The 13,246-nt window shown below is 41.7% G+C and overlaps 1 protein-coding gene and 1 long non-coding RNA gene across 6 annotated transcripts in view; one reads left to right on the plus strand and one right to left on the minus strand.

The window, feature by feature from the left end:
- LOC306968459 (BAR/IMD domain-containing adapter protein 2-like) overlaps positions 1-12,612 on the plus strand; it is a 73,760-nt gene extending 61,148 nt beyond the window's left edge. Inside the window, exons 7-15 of one of the 5 annotated variants that reach the window (XM_079563826.1) lie at positions 840-992; positions 2,339-2,581; positions 2,957-3,188; positions 5,855-6,056; positions 6,160-6,228; positions 6,746-6,899; positions 7,365-7,402; positions 11,878-11,925; positions 12,281-12,612. In XM_079563826.1, coding sequence (XP_079419952.1) covers positions 840-992; positions 2,339-2,581; positions 2,957-3,188; positions 5,855-6,056; positions 6,160-6,228; positions 6,746-6,899; positions 7,365-7,402; positions 11,878-11,905 — 1,119 coding nt within the window. In that variant the 3' untranslated portion in view covers positions 11,906-11,925; positions 12,281-12,612. Of the gene's footprint in view, positions 1-839; positions 993-2,338; positions 2,582-2,956; positions 3,189-5,854; positions 6,057-6,159; positions 6,229-6,745; positions 6,900-7,364; positions 7,403-8,586; positions 8,745-8,912; positions 9,053-11,877; positions 11,926-12,280 lie in introns of those variants that run through there. The other 4 variants (XM_079563824.1, XM_079563825.1, XM_079563823.1 and 1 more) reach the window with 4 other exon arrangements.
- Positions 5,908-8,919, minus strand: LOC306968465. The gene is made up of 2 exons (XR_013793256.1): positions 8,769-8,919; positions 5,908-6,029 (listed from the first exon to the last, which is right to left on the minus strand). It is a non-coding gene; the product is annotated as an uncharacterized lncRNA (long non-coding RNA).
- Positions 12,613-13,246: the final 634 nt, after the last annotated feature.

Here is a 13,246-nt window from a genome sequence, read left to right on the forward strand (position 1 = left end):
TCTGAGACACTAAAGAGGCACCAAGAGCCCCTCACACCTGCAGCACAGTGCACAAGAGGCACTACAGGAAACAAAAAAGGGACAAACGAGGAGGTATTGGGGCGAGACTCACAGCTAAGCCACACATGCCTACGATTGTTCTGGCCGTGGGGCGGAGGGAGCTGCACAGAAGGAAGAGGAAGGAGGAGGTGGAGCTGACCAGTGCAGGACACCATGCTCTGAAACGGGGACAAACCCAGTTGGCGCTACACCATTTCAGAGGATCAGAGGAGACTGAAGCAGCCAGCCAGGTTTCCTCTGGGTGCTACGGTTTCCTCTACATCCAAAAAAATCCTGGTCAGGTTGGCCCACAGTGGTGGCGCGGCTCAGGACTAACACCTGAACACTATTTCGTTGTACAATGACAAATAAAGCACTTACTTAATGTGGTGTTTTACCACATCCACTGGGCACTCAAAGCACTCCGACATCAAGGAACCATCCATACATTATTGCATTAGTACACAGGCTTTCGAGGCAAGGACACAATAAAACAAATTGGGGTGGGCTTATATGTTACAAACTGAGCTACTAGTGCCCCACCACTCATTATGAGGATACGTTTAGGCGATAAAGCTGTTATTTGGCCTGAAAGTGAAAATGTAGTTATTTTGTGCTTATGTAATATGAAATGTTTGAAACAGGAAAAATTTGAAAGTCAAGCATGTCCAGTGGGGTTGCTGCACATGTATTACAATTGGTTGCCCGGTCTGTTCATTAGTTTAATAGTCATAGCGTTCACAGCTTTCAAAATAAGTAGTTTCATATTTAAGTTTTATCTTTTGCTTGTTTACCTGCAGTTCGTGGAAACCATCAGCGCTAAGCAGACTGAGCTGGACACCTTTATCGCCGACGGCTACAAGACTGCCTTGTCCGAGGAGCGGCGCCGGTACTGCTTCCTAGTGGACCGTCAGTGTGCTGTGGCCAAAAATAGCAGTGCTTACCATGGAAAGGTATGAGAAAGAACAAAACAAAGAAAGTTTACAAAGAAGTCCAAGCATGTACCAATACTGTGCTGATGTGTTGAAGGGCTGCACTGTCACAGATATACAGTGTGGCGTGAATTTTTTTTTTTTGTCTACAGGTTTGCTTTTGAACTTTTTCTTCATATGAATACAAAAAAGGTCTAGGGTGGTGCTTTCATATTACAGTAAATCCGTTAAGTAATAAGGGATTCCCCAATGACCAGTTCAGTTTGGTTCTGCTTTTAGATCCTGCCTTATATGGTGTGCGAGTTTGTTTGACTATATAGCATAAACAGTCACAGTCACACTGTCCTAATGGCATCTAAAATAGTTGCATGGAAAATTTGAGCACTTGGAAAACACTCACAGGAATGTGTCAAGAGCTTGTTGAAACAAGATTTTAATGCATTGTTTATACAGTGTCCTTAAAGCTGTATAACCAATTTTTGTTCAGAATCTACCAAAAACATCCAATAGCATATTATTCAAATGTATTTATCATTAATTGTTCGCACTATAATGACATGTGTCACTGTGCATGGAAACAAACACTAGCCTGTATTATTTAAATTGCATTTGATTTGACAGCTCAAACAATACAACAGCTTTTTTTTTTATTTCAATCCATCCACTAACACTGAGATGTAATCCATCAATGCTCATTCCAATATCTAGGCACTTTTGTTAATCTTTGTCTCGCTACTGCTCAGATAAAAGAGCTGTATTTCCCCATATTTCCCAAGATGCACGTTGTCTATAAAAGCGTACTATATTCTACCTATCAAACCTTACCCATTGTGTTTTCATTGGCACTGAAAATGTGTCTTCGTCTGTGCATGCCTGCAAACAGCCAACAATTTGGTATTCTTGGGTAATCGTCTGTCTCCGGGGATTATTAGTGGGAGTGAACTGCCAGCCTCAAGATGTGGCGGTAGAAGGACTGTATCACTGCTTCTCTTTTCAACATAGAATCTAGTCATTAATCAAGATGGCTGCGCGTGGGAGGACTTCACCTTCAGCAAGATGAAGAAACCTCTCCCTGCGGGTCTCTCCGTGTCTTTGTGGTGAAATAAACCCAGAATCTATATACACTGTGTCCATTAAAAGCCAGTGCTTTAGAGAGAGAACACACATTTCCACAGGCTGAGAGATCTTCAGGTGGGCAGCCGGGCATGTGCATGTGTCCCTCTGACTCTCCCACGCACTGCATTAACATAGCAGAAAGAGACCAGTGGTCAAGGCTAAGCTGTGCGGAGGAACGCGCGGAGTGCACAGTGCAGTGTCTTACTGAGTATACAGGACATTGATGCTTCTTCACTGTTTATTTGTTCAAGGGCAAAGACCTCCTGACACAGAAGATCCCCGTGTGGCAGCAGGCTTGTTCGGATCCAAATAAGCTGCCGGAGCGGGCCATGCTGCTGGCCCAACAGATGGGCTCTGCCGCCCTGGGGGGAACCAGCCCCCTGCACACTTCCAAATCCAACCTGGTCATCTCGGACCCCATCCCGGGAGCCCAGCCTCTCCCTGTGCCTCCAGAACTAGCCGTCTTCATGGGCAGCGGCCTGGGACATCCTGCAGTGAGTTTAGAAGAGAATGTTGGCTACATTTGATTCAGAATCTTTGTAAACATTCTTAAAAGCAACTTTGGAAGAAGTTGTAAGGGTATGTACTTCTGTGAGGTCTCAAGCAGCTGAGAACTAATGACAGCCCATCAGCCTCTCAGCCTTATGAAAAATAAAATGGCAGATCTTTCCGTCCTCTCTTAGGGATGGTGCTTGTGTTAATGAGCTGTTTAGAATCTTCATTTCATGCTGAGTCACAGCTGACAGACCAAATTAAAATAAATTCTCCCTTGACACTGACCAAAGTACTCGTCAGTTTTAATGGCCACAATTATTTTTGATTTAGGCACTAAGTTGCCGTCCATCATCTCCATGTTTCCACGTTTGCAGAGGCTGATTGGTCCTGATGGCATGTCCATGGTGAATGGGACCACAGGCGTCCATGGGGAGGAGTTCTGGACAGATGGGGGCAATATGAGTGTGTCCCAAGTGCGGCCCGCGTCCCCTCAGACCCAGGCTCCGGGACCATCCCAGGCCCAACCCCAGAGGCAGGTCAGCGACGTGTACTCCAACACGCTGCCGGTGCGCCGACCCCAGCCCGCCAAGAACAAGAACCCAGTCGGTAAGAGTGTGCAGCGAGGAATCAGCAGCTCAACACTGTCTGTGAAGGCTCATAAAGAACAAGATTGGATGTAATGATAATGATAATAATGTGGATTATATCATTTACTTCATCTGGCTAATGATGACACTAAACGAGTCACTATTATGTTAGATTATGGGGTAATCACTCTGTTTTTGGAATATACTTGAATAGGCCAAATTTGAACAGGCTTTGTCATAGTCTTTGCTCTGTGATTATAACCCTTCACTATCTTCACTATTTCATGTTCCTAATCTTTTATCATGATGGACCGATATTAAAGAACTAAAACAGGTCACAGTACACTAAGATAAAGGTAAGTAAAATGAAGTCATTATTAGCTGAAGTAATGAAACTAGTACGCAAAGCACGAACCAGATGTTTACATACACTTTATAAAAAGACACATTTGCATTTATTTCTCACAGTCTGACATGAAACCAGAATTTACTTTTTTAGGTCAGTTTGAATTTTTTTAATTGTTCCTAATTGCTAAATGCCAGAAGAATGAGAGATAGGATTTTCTACACAATTTTTAAATTACTTTCACAAAGCCAAAAGTTAACATACATTTCATTAATATTTGGTAGCATTGCCTTTAAACTGTTAGCCTGGCCTTAGCCATCCGTAAACTCCGGTCAATTCTAATTTCCCTACATGTACGTCTGGGCTTGATCTCAGTGGCTGCGTTACATCGGTTGACTTTCTACCTACCATTCAGTGAGCGGGGGAGGCGGGTGTTGTAGGTGACGTCAAGCATTTGCGCCGATTTGCGGGTTGTAGTTTGGCAATGGCAGCGGATATGAAAGAAATGGAAGCTCTTCAATCCGTTCTGGCTCGGCTCCCAAATATCCAGAAATGAAAATTGAAGCCTTGGAATGTGCTGGTGGTAATGACAAACTCTTGCCAGGTTCAGCATCTTCATCAGGTATTTGGCATTTGTTCTTCCGTTGATATTCACATTTCAGACACAGCACGTTAATCTCTGGGACACAGAACCCGCCTTCTTTCTGATCTGTATGATGCCTGGACATTTCCAACATTGTTTGAACCAATGAACCTGGCACCTCCAAGGATGAACCAGACTTTTGCTTCCAAGATCATGACATCGTAATCTGGGCTTTCCTAAATTGTTTAAAGCTATAGTAATTTTAGTGTAGGTAAACTTCTGACTCTAAAAAAAATCTCGCATTCTTCTGACATTTTCATTTTCACTTCCATGCCAGACACTGAGAAATAAATGTAAACGTGTCTTTTTATAAAGTGTGTGTAAACATCTGGTTCCTGGTATATATTGTGTAAAATCTCCTTATAACCAGGATGAATGACGGATCTCCTTTCCGGTTCCTGCTCATTTACCACCTGTCGATGACTGTCAGTTAGTCACAGCCTGCCACCTTTGTCACTCATCACCTTTAAAGCTGTTCAGACATGCTGTATATATGCTCTGTGCCTTGTCATTCTGTTACGTAAGCTGCATTCTGTGCCTCGACCCTCTTTCTTCTCCATTACAGCAGCACCTCTTGATCTCTGCACATCCTTTACCGCTTGTGTCTTGGTCATGATTATTGCTCCCTTTAACTGCAGTTATTGACATGTCTGCCAGAGTCTAATCTTCAAACCATTTCTTTAATTAATTATTGACCATAATTTGTCTGTGTGCAGTTATGAGTTGTATCAGTTTTAACTTAAAAAATGCTGAATTCTCGTACACTTTCAGCAGACATTTTCTCACTTAAGGGCAGTGTAATTAATAGCAATGTTATCAAAACAGTTTACAGTTTTTCTCATTGTCATAATGGTGGCCAAGAGATTGTTGTGGAAACTCTTCATATGTCACTTGATTTGGTTCTGGTAGATTAATGAGCAACCTCCTAGTGAATATCGCGCCGGCGGGAGGGGAGAGAGTGCTTGTTATTACAGTTTTGCCTGTCTACTTTTCAAGGTATTTAGTGTCTGGCTCAGATCTACTTCAATTGATAAGCTATTCCATTCAGGGATGGTCTTTACTTAATTGGATGATTAGATCTATTTCTGCGGTTGGCAGAGGTGGGTGGCACTGCTACCAGCCGATGGTTATTTTGTACATCAGGGCAAGTCACAGATGTTTCCCCCACTCTTCCAGAGTTTTTGATTCCAGATTGTGAAGCATAGTTGTTTCACTGCTCTCTGGGCCGTACTCTGATGTTACAAAGAGTTCTGCCCGTGGTTGAGCCGAGCGTGTTAGAGTTTACGCTTGTCCTTCACTATGTGGGTACTAGGTGGTGGCACAATACTCAAAGTGCTACAAAATAGTGAGATATCGCTGATTGTTTTGGCCTCTTGATGACAGTGTTTGAGGTTCCGACTGATAAAATTCCGGTCTTTGTGCCCAGCGTTCAATGATAAAACTTTAAAAGTTGTCAAACAAGGAAAAAACAAGGTTAACCCTTTAGCTAAATCACTGATGATGCTCTTGTGAAAATGTAGTCTTAAAGCCTAAACCATCCAGAGGGTTGATGTTTTTTCACAGTGTGCATACTGTCAAGACACTTTACATTCATTGCCCCCGCGTTATGCTTTTGACTGCAACAAGAACAAGGCAAAAGACATACATTTTGCTCCCGCAATGCCTCTTTTTAATCATGCATGTGTTTCTTCCGCAGGTGAGACACGAACCCTGCCCAGGTCCAGCTCGATGGCAGCTGGTCTTGAGAAGAACGGTCGCTCCCGTGTGCAGGCTATCTTCTCGCACGCCGCCGGAGACAACGGGACCCTGCTCAGCTTCTCCGAGGGAGACGTCATCACCCTGCTCGTGCCCGAAGCACGCGACGGCTGGCACTACGGCGAAAACGAGAAGAACAAGATGTAAGTAATGTATTCATGTGTTCAGTTTTGCCCCAGTCCATTCGGTGACATTGTGTGTATCCTGGATATAACGAGATGTGCACTGTTTTTTTTTTTTTTACAGGCGAGGCTGGTTCCCATTTTCCTACACCCGAGTGCTGCCGGAGAGTGAAGGAGATAAACTTAAAGTGAAGTAAGTGATTTTAATCCTCCTTTTGTTTCAGTGTAGTCAAATCAAATAATTACACATTTCATAGCGTTGACACTCATTTGGCTTCAGCACAGTGGTGTTGGCACTCCAGTCTCACAGTTAGAAGGTCCCAAGTTCAGCTCCCAGGCCAAAGGTGTAGCATTTGCATGTTCTCTCTGTTTATGTATGCTTCTTCCAAGCACTCACAAAAAAGATGCACAGAACCTCCTGCTAGGTAATCCTGGTCATGATCCTGGTTCAAGGTCTGGAATGGGTCCTAGAGCACTACACTGCAGCTGCCCACTGCTCCTGACAGGTTGCCCTGAGGCACTGGTTCAAATGCAGGAGACATATTTTCCTACAAATAATATGTCCTGGGCAATACAGTATACAAACACTATGCAAATACAAAATTAGGTTAAACATTTATGGATTATTAGTTATATAGTCCCATTCCCTCCATTTGAAATTATGGCATAAAATTTCAGAACGTTCAACTGAGGCATTTTTATGGTTTCAGTCTACACCATGGGAAAAGCAGCAGCACAGGGAACTTGCTGGAGAATGATGGGTCACTGCCGACGCCCGACTATGGCCTGACTGCGCGGCTGTTGGCGCAAAGCCTGGCACAGACCCGCCCTCGGCCCTACAGCATGGCAGGCTTCGGCACACAGGTGTGGAGAACTTAACACACATAGAAAGTATCGTTTTGTCTTTGTTTGAGCGAAATTGTCAAGAATTTAGAAATCAGGAATAATGAACTAATTAATAATAATGAATTGGTCAATCGCCATCATTGGCTTATTGGATTAAAAGAAATTATTGCAACTGACCGTTAAACTGTTAAGAAGAAAGAAGATGAACAACTATGTGAGATGTAACAGATATAAGGACAAATACATGTCTATATTTTGTATTGTGTTACTTGTTTGATTATGGTTAGTTTTTATTTCTGCAAAAAAGCTCTTGTCTCAAATGTGTTTGTACAGCTATACAGTGGTTAGCAGTTAATTGTTTGGTAAGGCGATTAAGAAACAGAACAGAAAATACATCCGAAGTAGAAACTGGAAAGTCGTAGTGTAGTATTTGCTGCCACCCAGTGGTGGCCTTCTGTAAAACATGTCTTTGATTTCTTTTAGCCTGCTATTGAGGATTATGATGGCCGCTTTGCCACAAGGTAAGTGTGAGCTCATTAATGTTCTTTAAGCCACTGATACAATTGTTGTCATCTGGGTTTTTAGTTATTAATCAGTATAATGGTACACTGTTGGAAAATTTTCTTTAGAGTAGAATTCAATCACAATTTTATTTTAATTAACATAATGATCAGTTAAAGCATACATAAGTAAATACTTTATTCATCATTTATTAAACATTGTTTATCATACTTGAGCACAAAACTGTAATAACAATTATGGATCAGATCAAGATATGTTTAGACCTTGTACGACAACTTGGATGGGATGGTGGACAGTGTTACTATGGCAACACATATTGCATCTATTTCGGTGCTTACGTGCTCAACAAATGATTAGAAAAGCTATGAATGTTTCTTCCATGGTGAATGAAGTGTTTAACAACGCTTCATAGTGTTCCCCTCCATTTTTAGAAGGATAATTTTTATACTCTCAAAGAATTTAGGGCAGTACCATCAAATTTCATAGTGGGTAGTTTCTATACTGTATCTTCTGTAGCCTACTTGACTTTTTATAGGCTCTTGTTCAAAGCAGTATAGCCGGGTCAGTGTCATTGTGTATTTTAGGCCAGTTCAATATGTTTTAATTGTAATCCAATCAGGTCAATAGCTTAGGAATTATGCTGTCCCTGTTACTATCCAATCAGGAACAACATGCTCTTGTATATGTGTGTGTGAGTGTGTGAGAGGAGGCATTACCTGTAAATACCATAGTGGGTGTTTTGTGACAGTCAGCATCTTACTAATACCATCTCAGCCACCAGTGCTTTACAACTGAGACCAAGCAGTTATTCATACTCCTGTCTGCTGCTATCAATGTGTTTTCTCAAGTAGTTTTGGGGCGCTAATAGACAAATGTAGTGCTGCATCTTTAGCTAGCAGAGATGACTTGGCAGTTTCCTTGTCTACGAATGTATTTCTCTTGTAAATCCGACAATAAAACATGTCAGAGTGTCAAACGTTGACAAGGAAACTGCAGGTCTAATCTTCTGATCATGGCAGGCGTGTGGTGTTGTGGGCAGGGCTGATATCATTCAAAGGCCCCGCCCACTTGCCCACACCGCTGCCTTCCTGTTGGCCTTGTGTCCTGTGTCTCTCCATTTTCTCTCTCTCTATCTCTGTCTAAGTGTGTCCGAACCTGGCAAGCTTCCTTCTCTCTTCCACAGTGACAGTCCTGATGGCAAATTGATTTCGACTGTGTGAGAAAACAGACTAACAGACAGACACAGACAGCTCCGGATAGCTGCTTTATCCAACCCAACCCTCCCCCCCCCCCTGCCCTGCCCTCCCCCATCTCTCTCTCTCTCCTCTTCCCCCCCCCCCCTCCCCACCCTTATCCTCTTCCTACCTTCCTGCCCTACCTCCACACACAACTTGGAAGTTGGAGGCCACGTTTCACCCCTCCTTTCTGTCTCTTCCTCCCCGGGTTCGTCTCCTCTATTCCCCCCCTTGTCCTGGGTGTTGCTGCTGCCTCCGGTGGTGGTGCGGACAGTAGCGGTTGGTGGGTGGAGGATTGCATTGCCAGCCCGAGCGCCCCCTATCTGCTCGGCATGCAGCGATACGGACTTTGAGTCGTGCACACTGACTGATGATCTCTCTTTCTCTCTCTCTCTGCCTTTTTTTGCTATAAATGCTTGTCTTTATAACTGCATGTACATGGTTGTGTCGATTTGTCGCGATGAAAAGACATGTTCATGTACTGTACAAGTGCCAAAAGACTTCAATGTCCGCTGTACTCAAAGCCACCCACTCAATGGCCTTCTTAAATGAAAAAGCACATTCGTTTTTGAGTTTCCTTCCAAGATGCTCTAAGCCAGTGATTCTCAAACAACTCTTGAATACTTTTTGGTACCAGCCTAGTTTTATACTGTAGTATTGGTTCTATGTATTTATCTTCAATGAGAAATGCCTATGGATTAATTATGGACAGAACCATGTCTAGCTCACGACATATACAACACATTCGACTTGAGCTCTTAAGAATCACCAGATGAAGCCTCTGCACCACCATTTTTACCTATGCCACAGTTTGAGAACCACTGACTCAATGGCCTTTTTATGGAACAAAGCACATCATGAATCTCCTCTTAAGATGTTCTAAGGCAGTGAACCTTTTACCCAAACCACACTGAACTAGGGCTAAACCAGGTCTGATCCAGGATTTAGCCAAATCAGGACTAGGGCTGGGTATCGTTAAACGAGTCTGGTATCGAAAAAAAAGATGTTTAGGTGCTAAGGTATCGAAAAAATAAAAGTATCGAAAGTTGGTACCGAAAAGAAATATGACATCTTTATATTCAAGTTTTGATGCTGTTGGTCATCAAAATTTAAAGCAGAACTAAGTAACTCGTGCCCCTAGAGGCCATAAGCGCCACTGCAGGTGTTGTAGCATGTTGCGTTTTTTTACTCATTAATTGTCCGTGAGAGTAAATACTACACTGACAGAAAAGACAAAGGGAGAGAGGGATATTGTACATCCAATTACACAATGGAGATATTTTTTTCACTCTAACTTTGCTGAATACTGTTTATGTGGCGCTAGCCCGCAGTCAGCTTTGCCTGTTTGCCTGTTAGCGTCTTCATTGTGATTCCACTAGTGTGGTTTTCTGGCCAGAGACACTAGAAGGAGATGAAAGACCCCCCAATCCATGAACACTTGTATTACCCCAGGGGGACTACGAAAAGGATTTATTAAGATAAACAAGTTACTTAGTACTGCTTTAAAAGAAATAATAAATTGCAACCCATGTGTGAGAGAAAAGTGGAAAAGATTGGGGTAAATTTTGGGGGGAAAAATAATAACAAGAAAAACACGTTGAAGACTGTGGGAAAATATGGGAAAATTTAGTTTTAAGAAAGTGGAAAAATGTGGGGGTAAAATTTAAAAATTGGGAAAAACAAAAGAAAATGGGGGGGGGGGGGGAATTTGGGGGGGGATATTTTGGGAAAATTTAGGAAAAAACATGTTACATTGTGGAAATTGGAGGAAATGTTTTTAAATAAATATGGAACAATTTTAAAACTTGCAAAGTGTTTTTTTTTCACCCTTTTGTAGTTAAAGGAAGTTTCTTTGCTGTTTCACCTCAAACAAATGATATAAATTTACTCGGATTTACTAGTATAGGAATCAGAAAAAGTATCGTTCAGATATCTGTATCGAAAACTAAGTATCGTTAAAGTACCAGTATCGTATCACAGTAAAAAAATTAAATAACGGTACCCATCCCTAATCAGGACTAGAATTTCAAACTTAAGTCCCCCAAGAAGAAGACTTCCTTCCACTAACGGTACTCGTCCCACAGTTTGAGAACCACTGCTTTTTCAGAGTAAGGCTGTGCAGATTCTTTTCCCCTTCTGAGAGGTTGTCAGTCCTTCCTTGCTTCCTTGTGACCTTTCTGTCCCGATTGTGTGTTATATTGGCCTTACTTTGCTTTCTTTTTTAAGTTACATACGTGCAAGTGAAGCTCCCATTCTAAGCTTCTGCACCACAGTAAATATCTATCTATATTATGAACTGTTCTGTCAATCCAATATGTTGCACTGTATCATTGCAAGAAAATGTTTTGATTTCAAATTTTGGCCCAACCTTTTTGCTAAAACCAGACCGCCAGCTGAAAAAACAAAAAAACAAAAAAAAACAAGCCTCTCTAAGCAATTTATTTATCTAATTTTAAAACAACTGTGATTTAGTTTTAGGTTTCCACAGCGTTTGCAGCTCTCAGTGTGTTATTTATGACTGTATTCCCTGAGTGGCTATGTAGTTTTTTGGTCTTTTATTTTTCGATTAATGATAATATAATTATTGTCCTTTATTGTAAAAGAAAATACAAATTATTTGCCGGATTTACTGAGAAAACCTGTGTTCATCTTATGCATGCTGTGGAGGGACAAACAAAAAAATGTGATTCTGAAAATTTGACCTTGAATGTATGGTGATTTTTACAAAGATATTCTAAATAAAAACATATCTCTATATATTAATAAACGGTTTGGTCTGATGAGAAATCTGTTCCGACTTGACGTAACTGACTTTGATGTGCCCAAATTATTTTTTTTCATTTGCAATTTGTGTATTGCCGACAGCATGCCCTTTCACCCGCTTTACATATTCCGCACCTACAGCTCCTCTGTTAAGTGAATACTTGTGTGTGTGTGGGTGTGTTTGTGCAGTAGTGTGGCATGTTGAAAATGGTCCCTTTATTAGTTATTTTCATCTGGATTACAATGAGACATATTAGCTATGTTTTTTTTGGAAACAACTATTTTTATTATTATTATTTGATACAGAGCATGTTGAGCATGAATTGTTTACTACATGATTTGTTCATCATTCCCCATTTACCTTTTTTTTTTGTTTATGTTCATGTTTACACCTTACTAACCAGCAGAGCAGTGTTTTGCATTTCAAATGTGAGCCATGCATGATTGGAGAGATTCAAACTCTCTTTACCTTCCAGTTTGGGTCCAGAATTGTCCCGGTTCTAAAGGAACCTCTAAGGACCTCCGTAAGTCACCAGTCATTCATCATCAGCCAACTAATCACGTTTCCCTTTTTAATTTCACTGCATTGAGTTTTGCTTCCATTGGCTGTCTGGCTGCAGTAAGACACAGGGGACTTCTGGTCTTTCCTGTCCACTACATGATTCAGTTTTCTAAGATTTAACCCTGCAAATAAATCTGGCAACACTAACCTTGCATGTGTGCCTAACGCTTCCATTTCTCTCACAAAAAGGCTTGCTCACATTCAAAAATTGCACAGTAAATGAGGCTTTTGGGGCTACATTAGAATGAAACTGTAAAACATTATGAGGTCATCCTAACTGTTACTGTTCCCTTACCCCGTCCCTGCTCTCCCCACAGTGACCGCGCTCTGGAGTTGTACCTCCGGCCCAGCTTCAATGATGAAAGATCTGCACCCATCTTCTACTAATGCGCCCACTTACGCGTAATGTTCACTTGTGGGCGTTTCGCTATGAAAGCGCAGGGAATAATGTCCTGGATAATAAGCCGAGCTTTTAAGAAGGAAGGAGCAGAGGTGTGTTCAAAAATTAGTTTCTATAATGACATTCGCAGCCAATTCTTGCATTTTAAACCATAAAATCTGTGTATTATGTTGATGAAAGTATAAACCCGTCAAGCTGAACATTATGACCACTAGCAAGTGAGGCTAGATTATCCTCCCCTTATCAAAGTACAACTGAATGAGAAATTCTGTGCATTAATGTTATGTGTGTAAGCTCTCAGTCGTACAGGAGTTACAGTACTGGAGTCATCTTCTGTACTCTGTAGAAGGGGGGCAAGACGTTTCGACTCATCCAAAAGGCTTCATTGACACTATTGTTTCCAGCTCACACGCTGAGGCCTTCCCTTTGAGTAGAGGGGAGGGCGAAACGTCCTACACTTTAACGACAGAGTACAGAAGATGACTCGGCCTTCATGCGCGTTTATGAGTCCGCACTGTGACTCAAGTAAGTTTGGCCAAAACTAGTGTCAAATTGTGATTAATTGTCAACTAGGTCGGAGCACCTCCAAATCCTCTTGAGAGTTTGTTCCTTCCTATTTAGAGAAACTGAATCTATTGGTCAGTACCTCAATAGAGTTTATAGAAGGGCAAGAGAGAAGCGGCAATAGTGGATAGGCAAAGTTCAAGGTGCTGAAAAATAGAGCGTATTTTGTTTTGTTTTTTTCGGTTGAAATACAGTTTGTTGTTTATTGCTTAGGAGCAAGTGGTCATAATGTTATGCCAATGTACTTTTTAAGTTTTTATCATGGATAAATGGCTACTAGACATTTTTAGTAGAGACGCTGAACATTGCTATCAACTGC

This window comes from Gobius niger (assembly GCF_951799975.1).
Source record: "Gobius niger genome assembly, chromosome: 10".
Taxonomy (NCBI): Eukaryota; Metazoa; Chordata; class Actinopteri; order Gobiiformes; family Gobiidae; genus Gobius; species Gobius niger.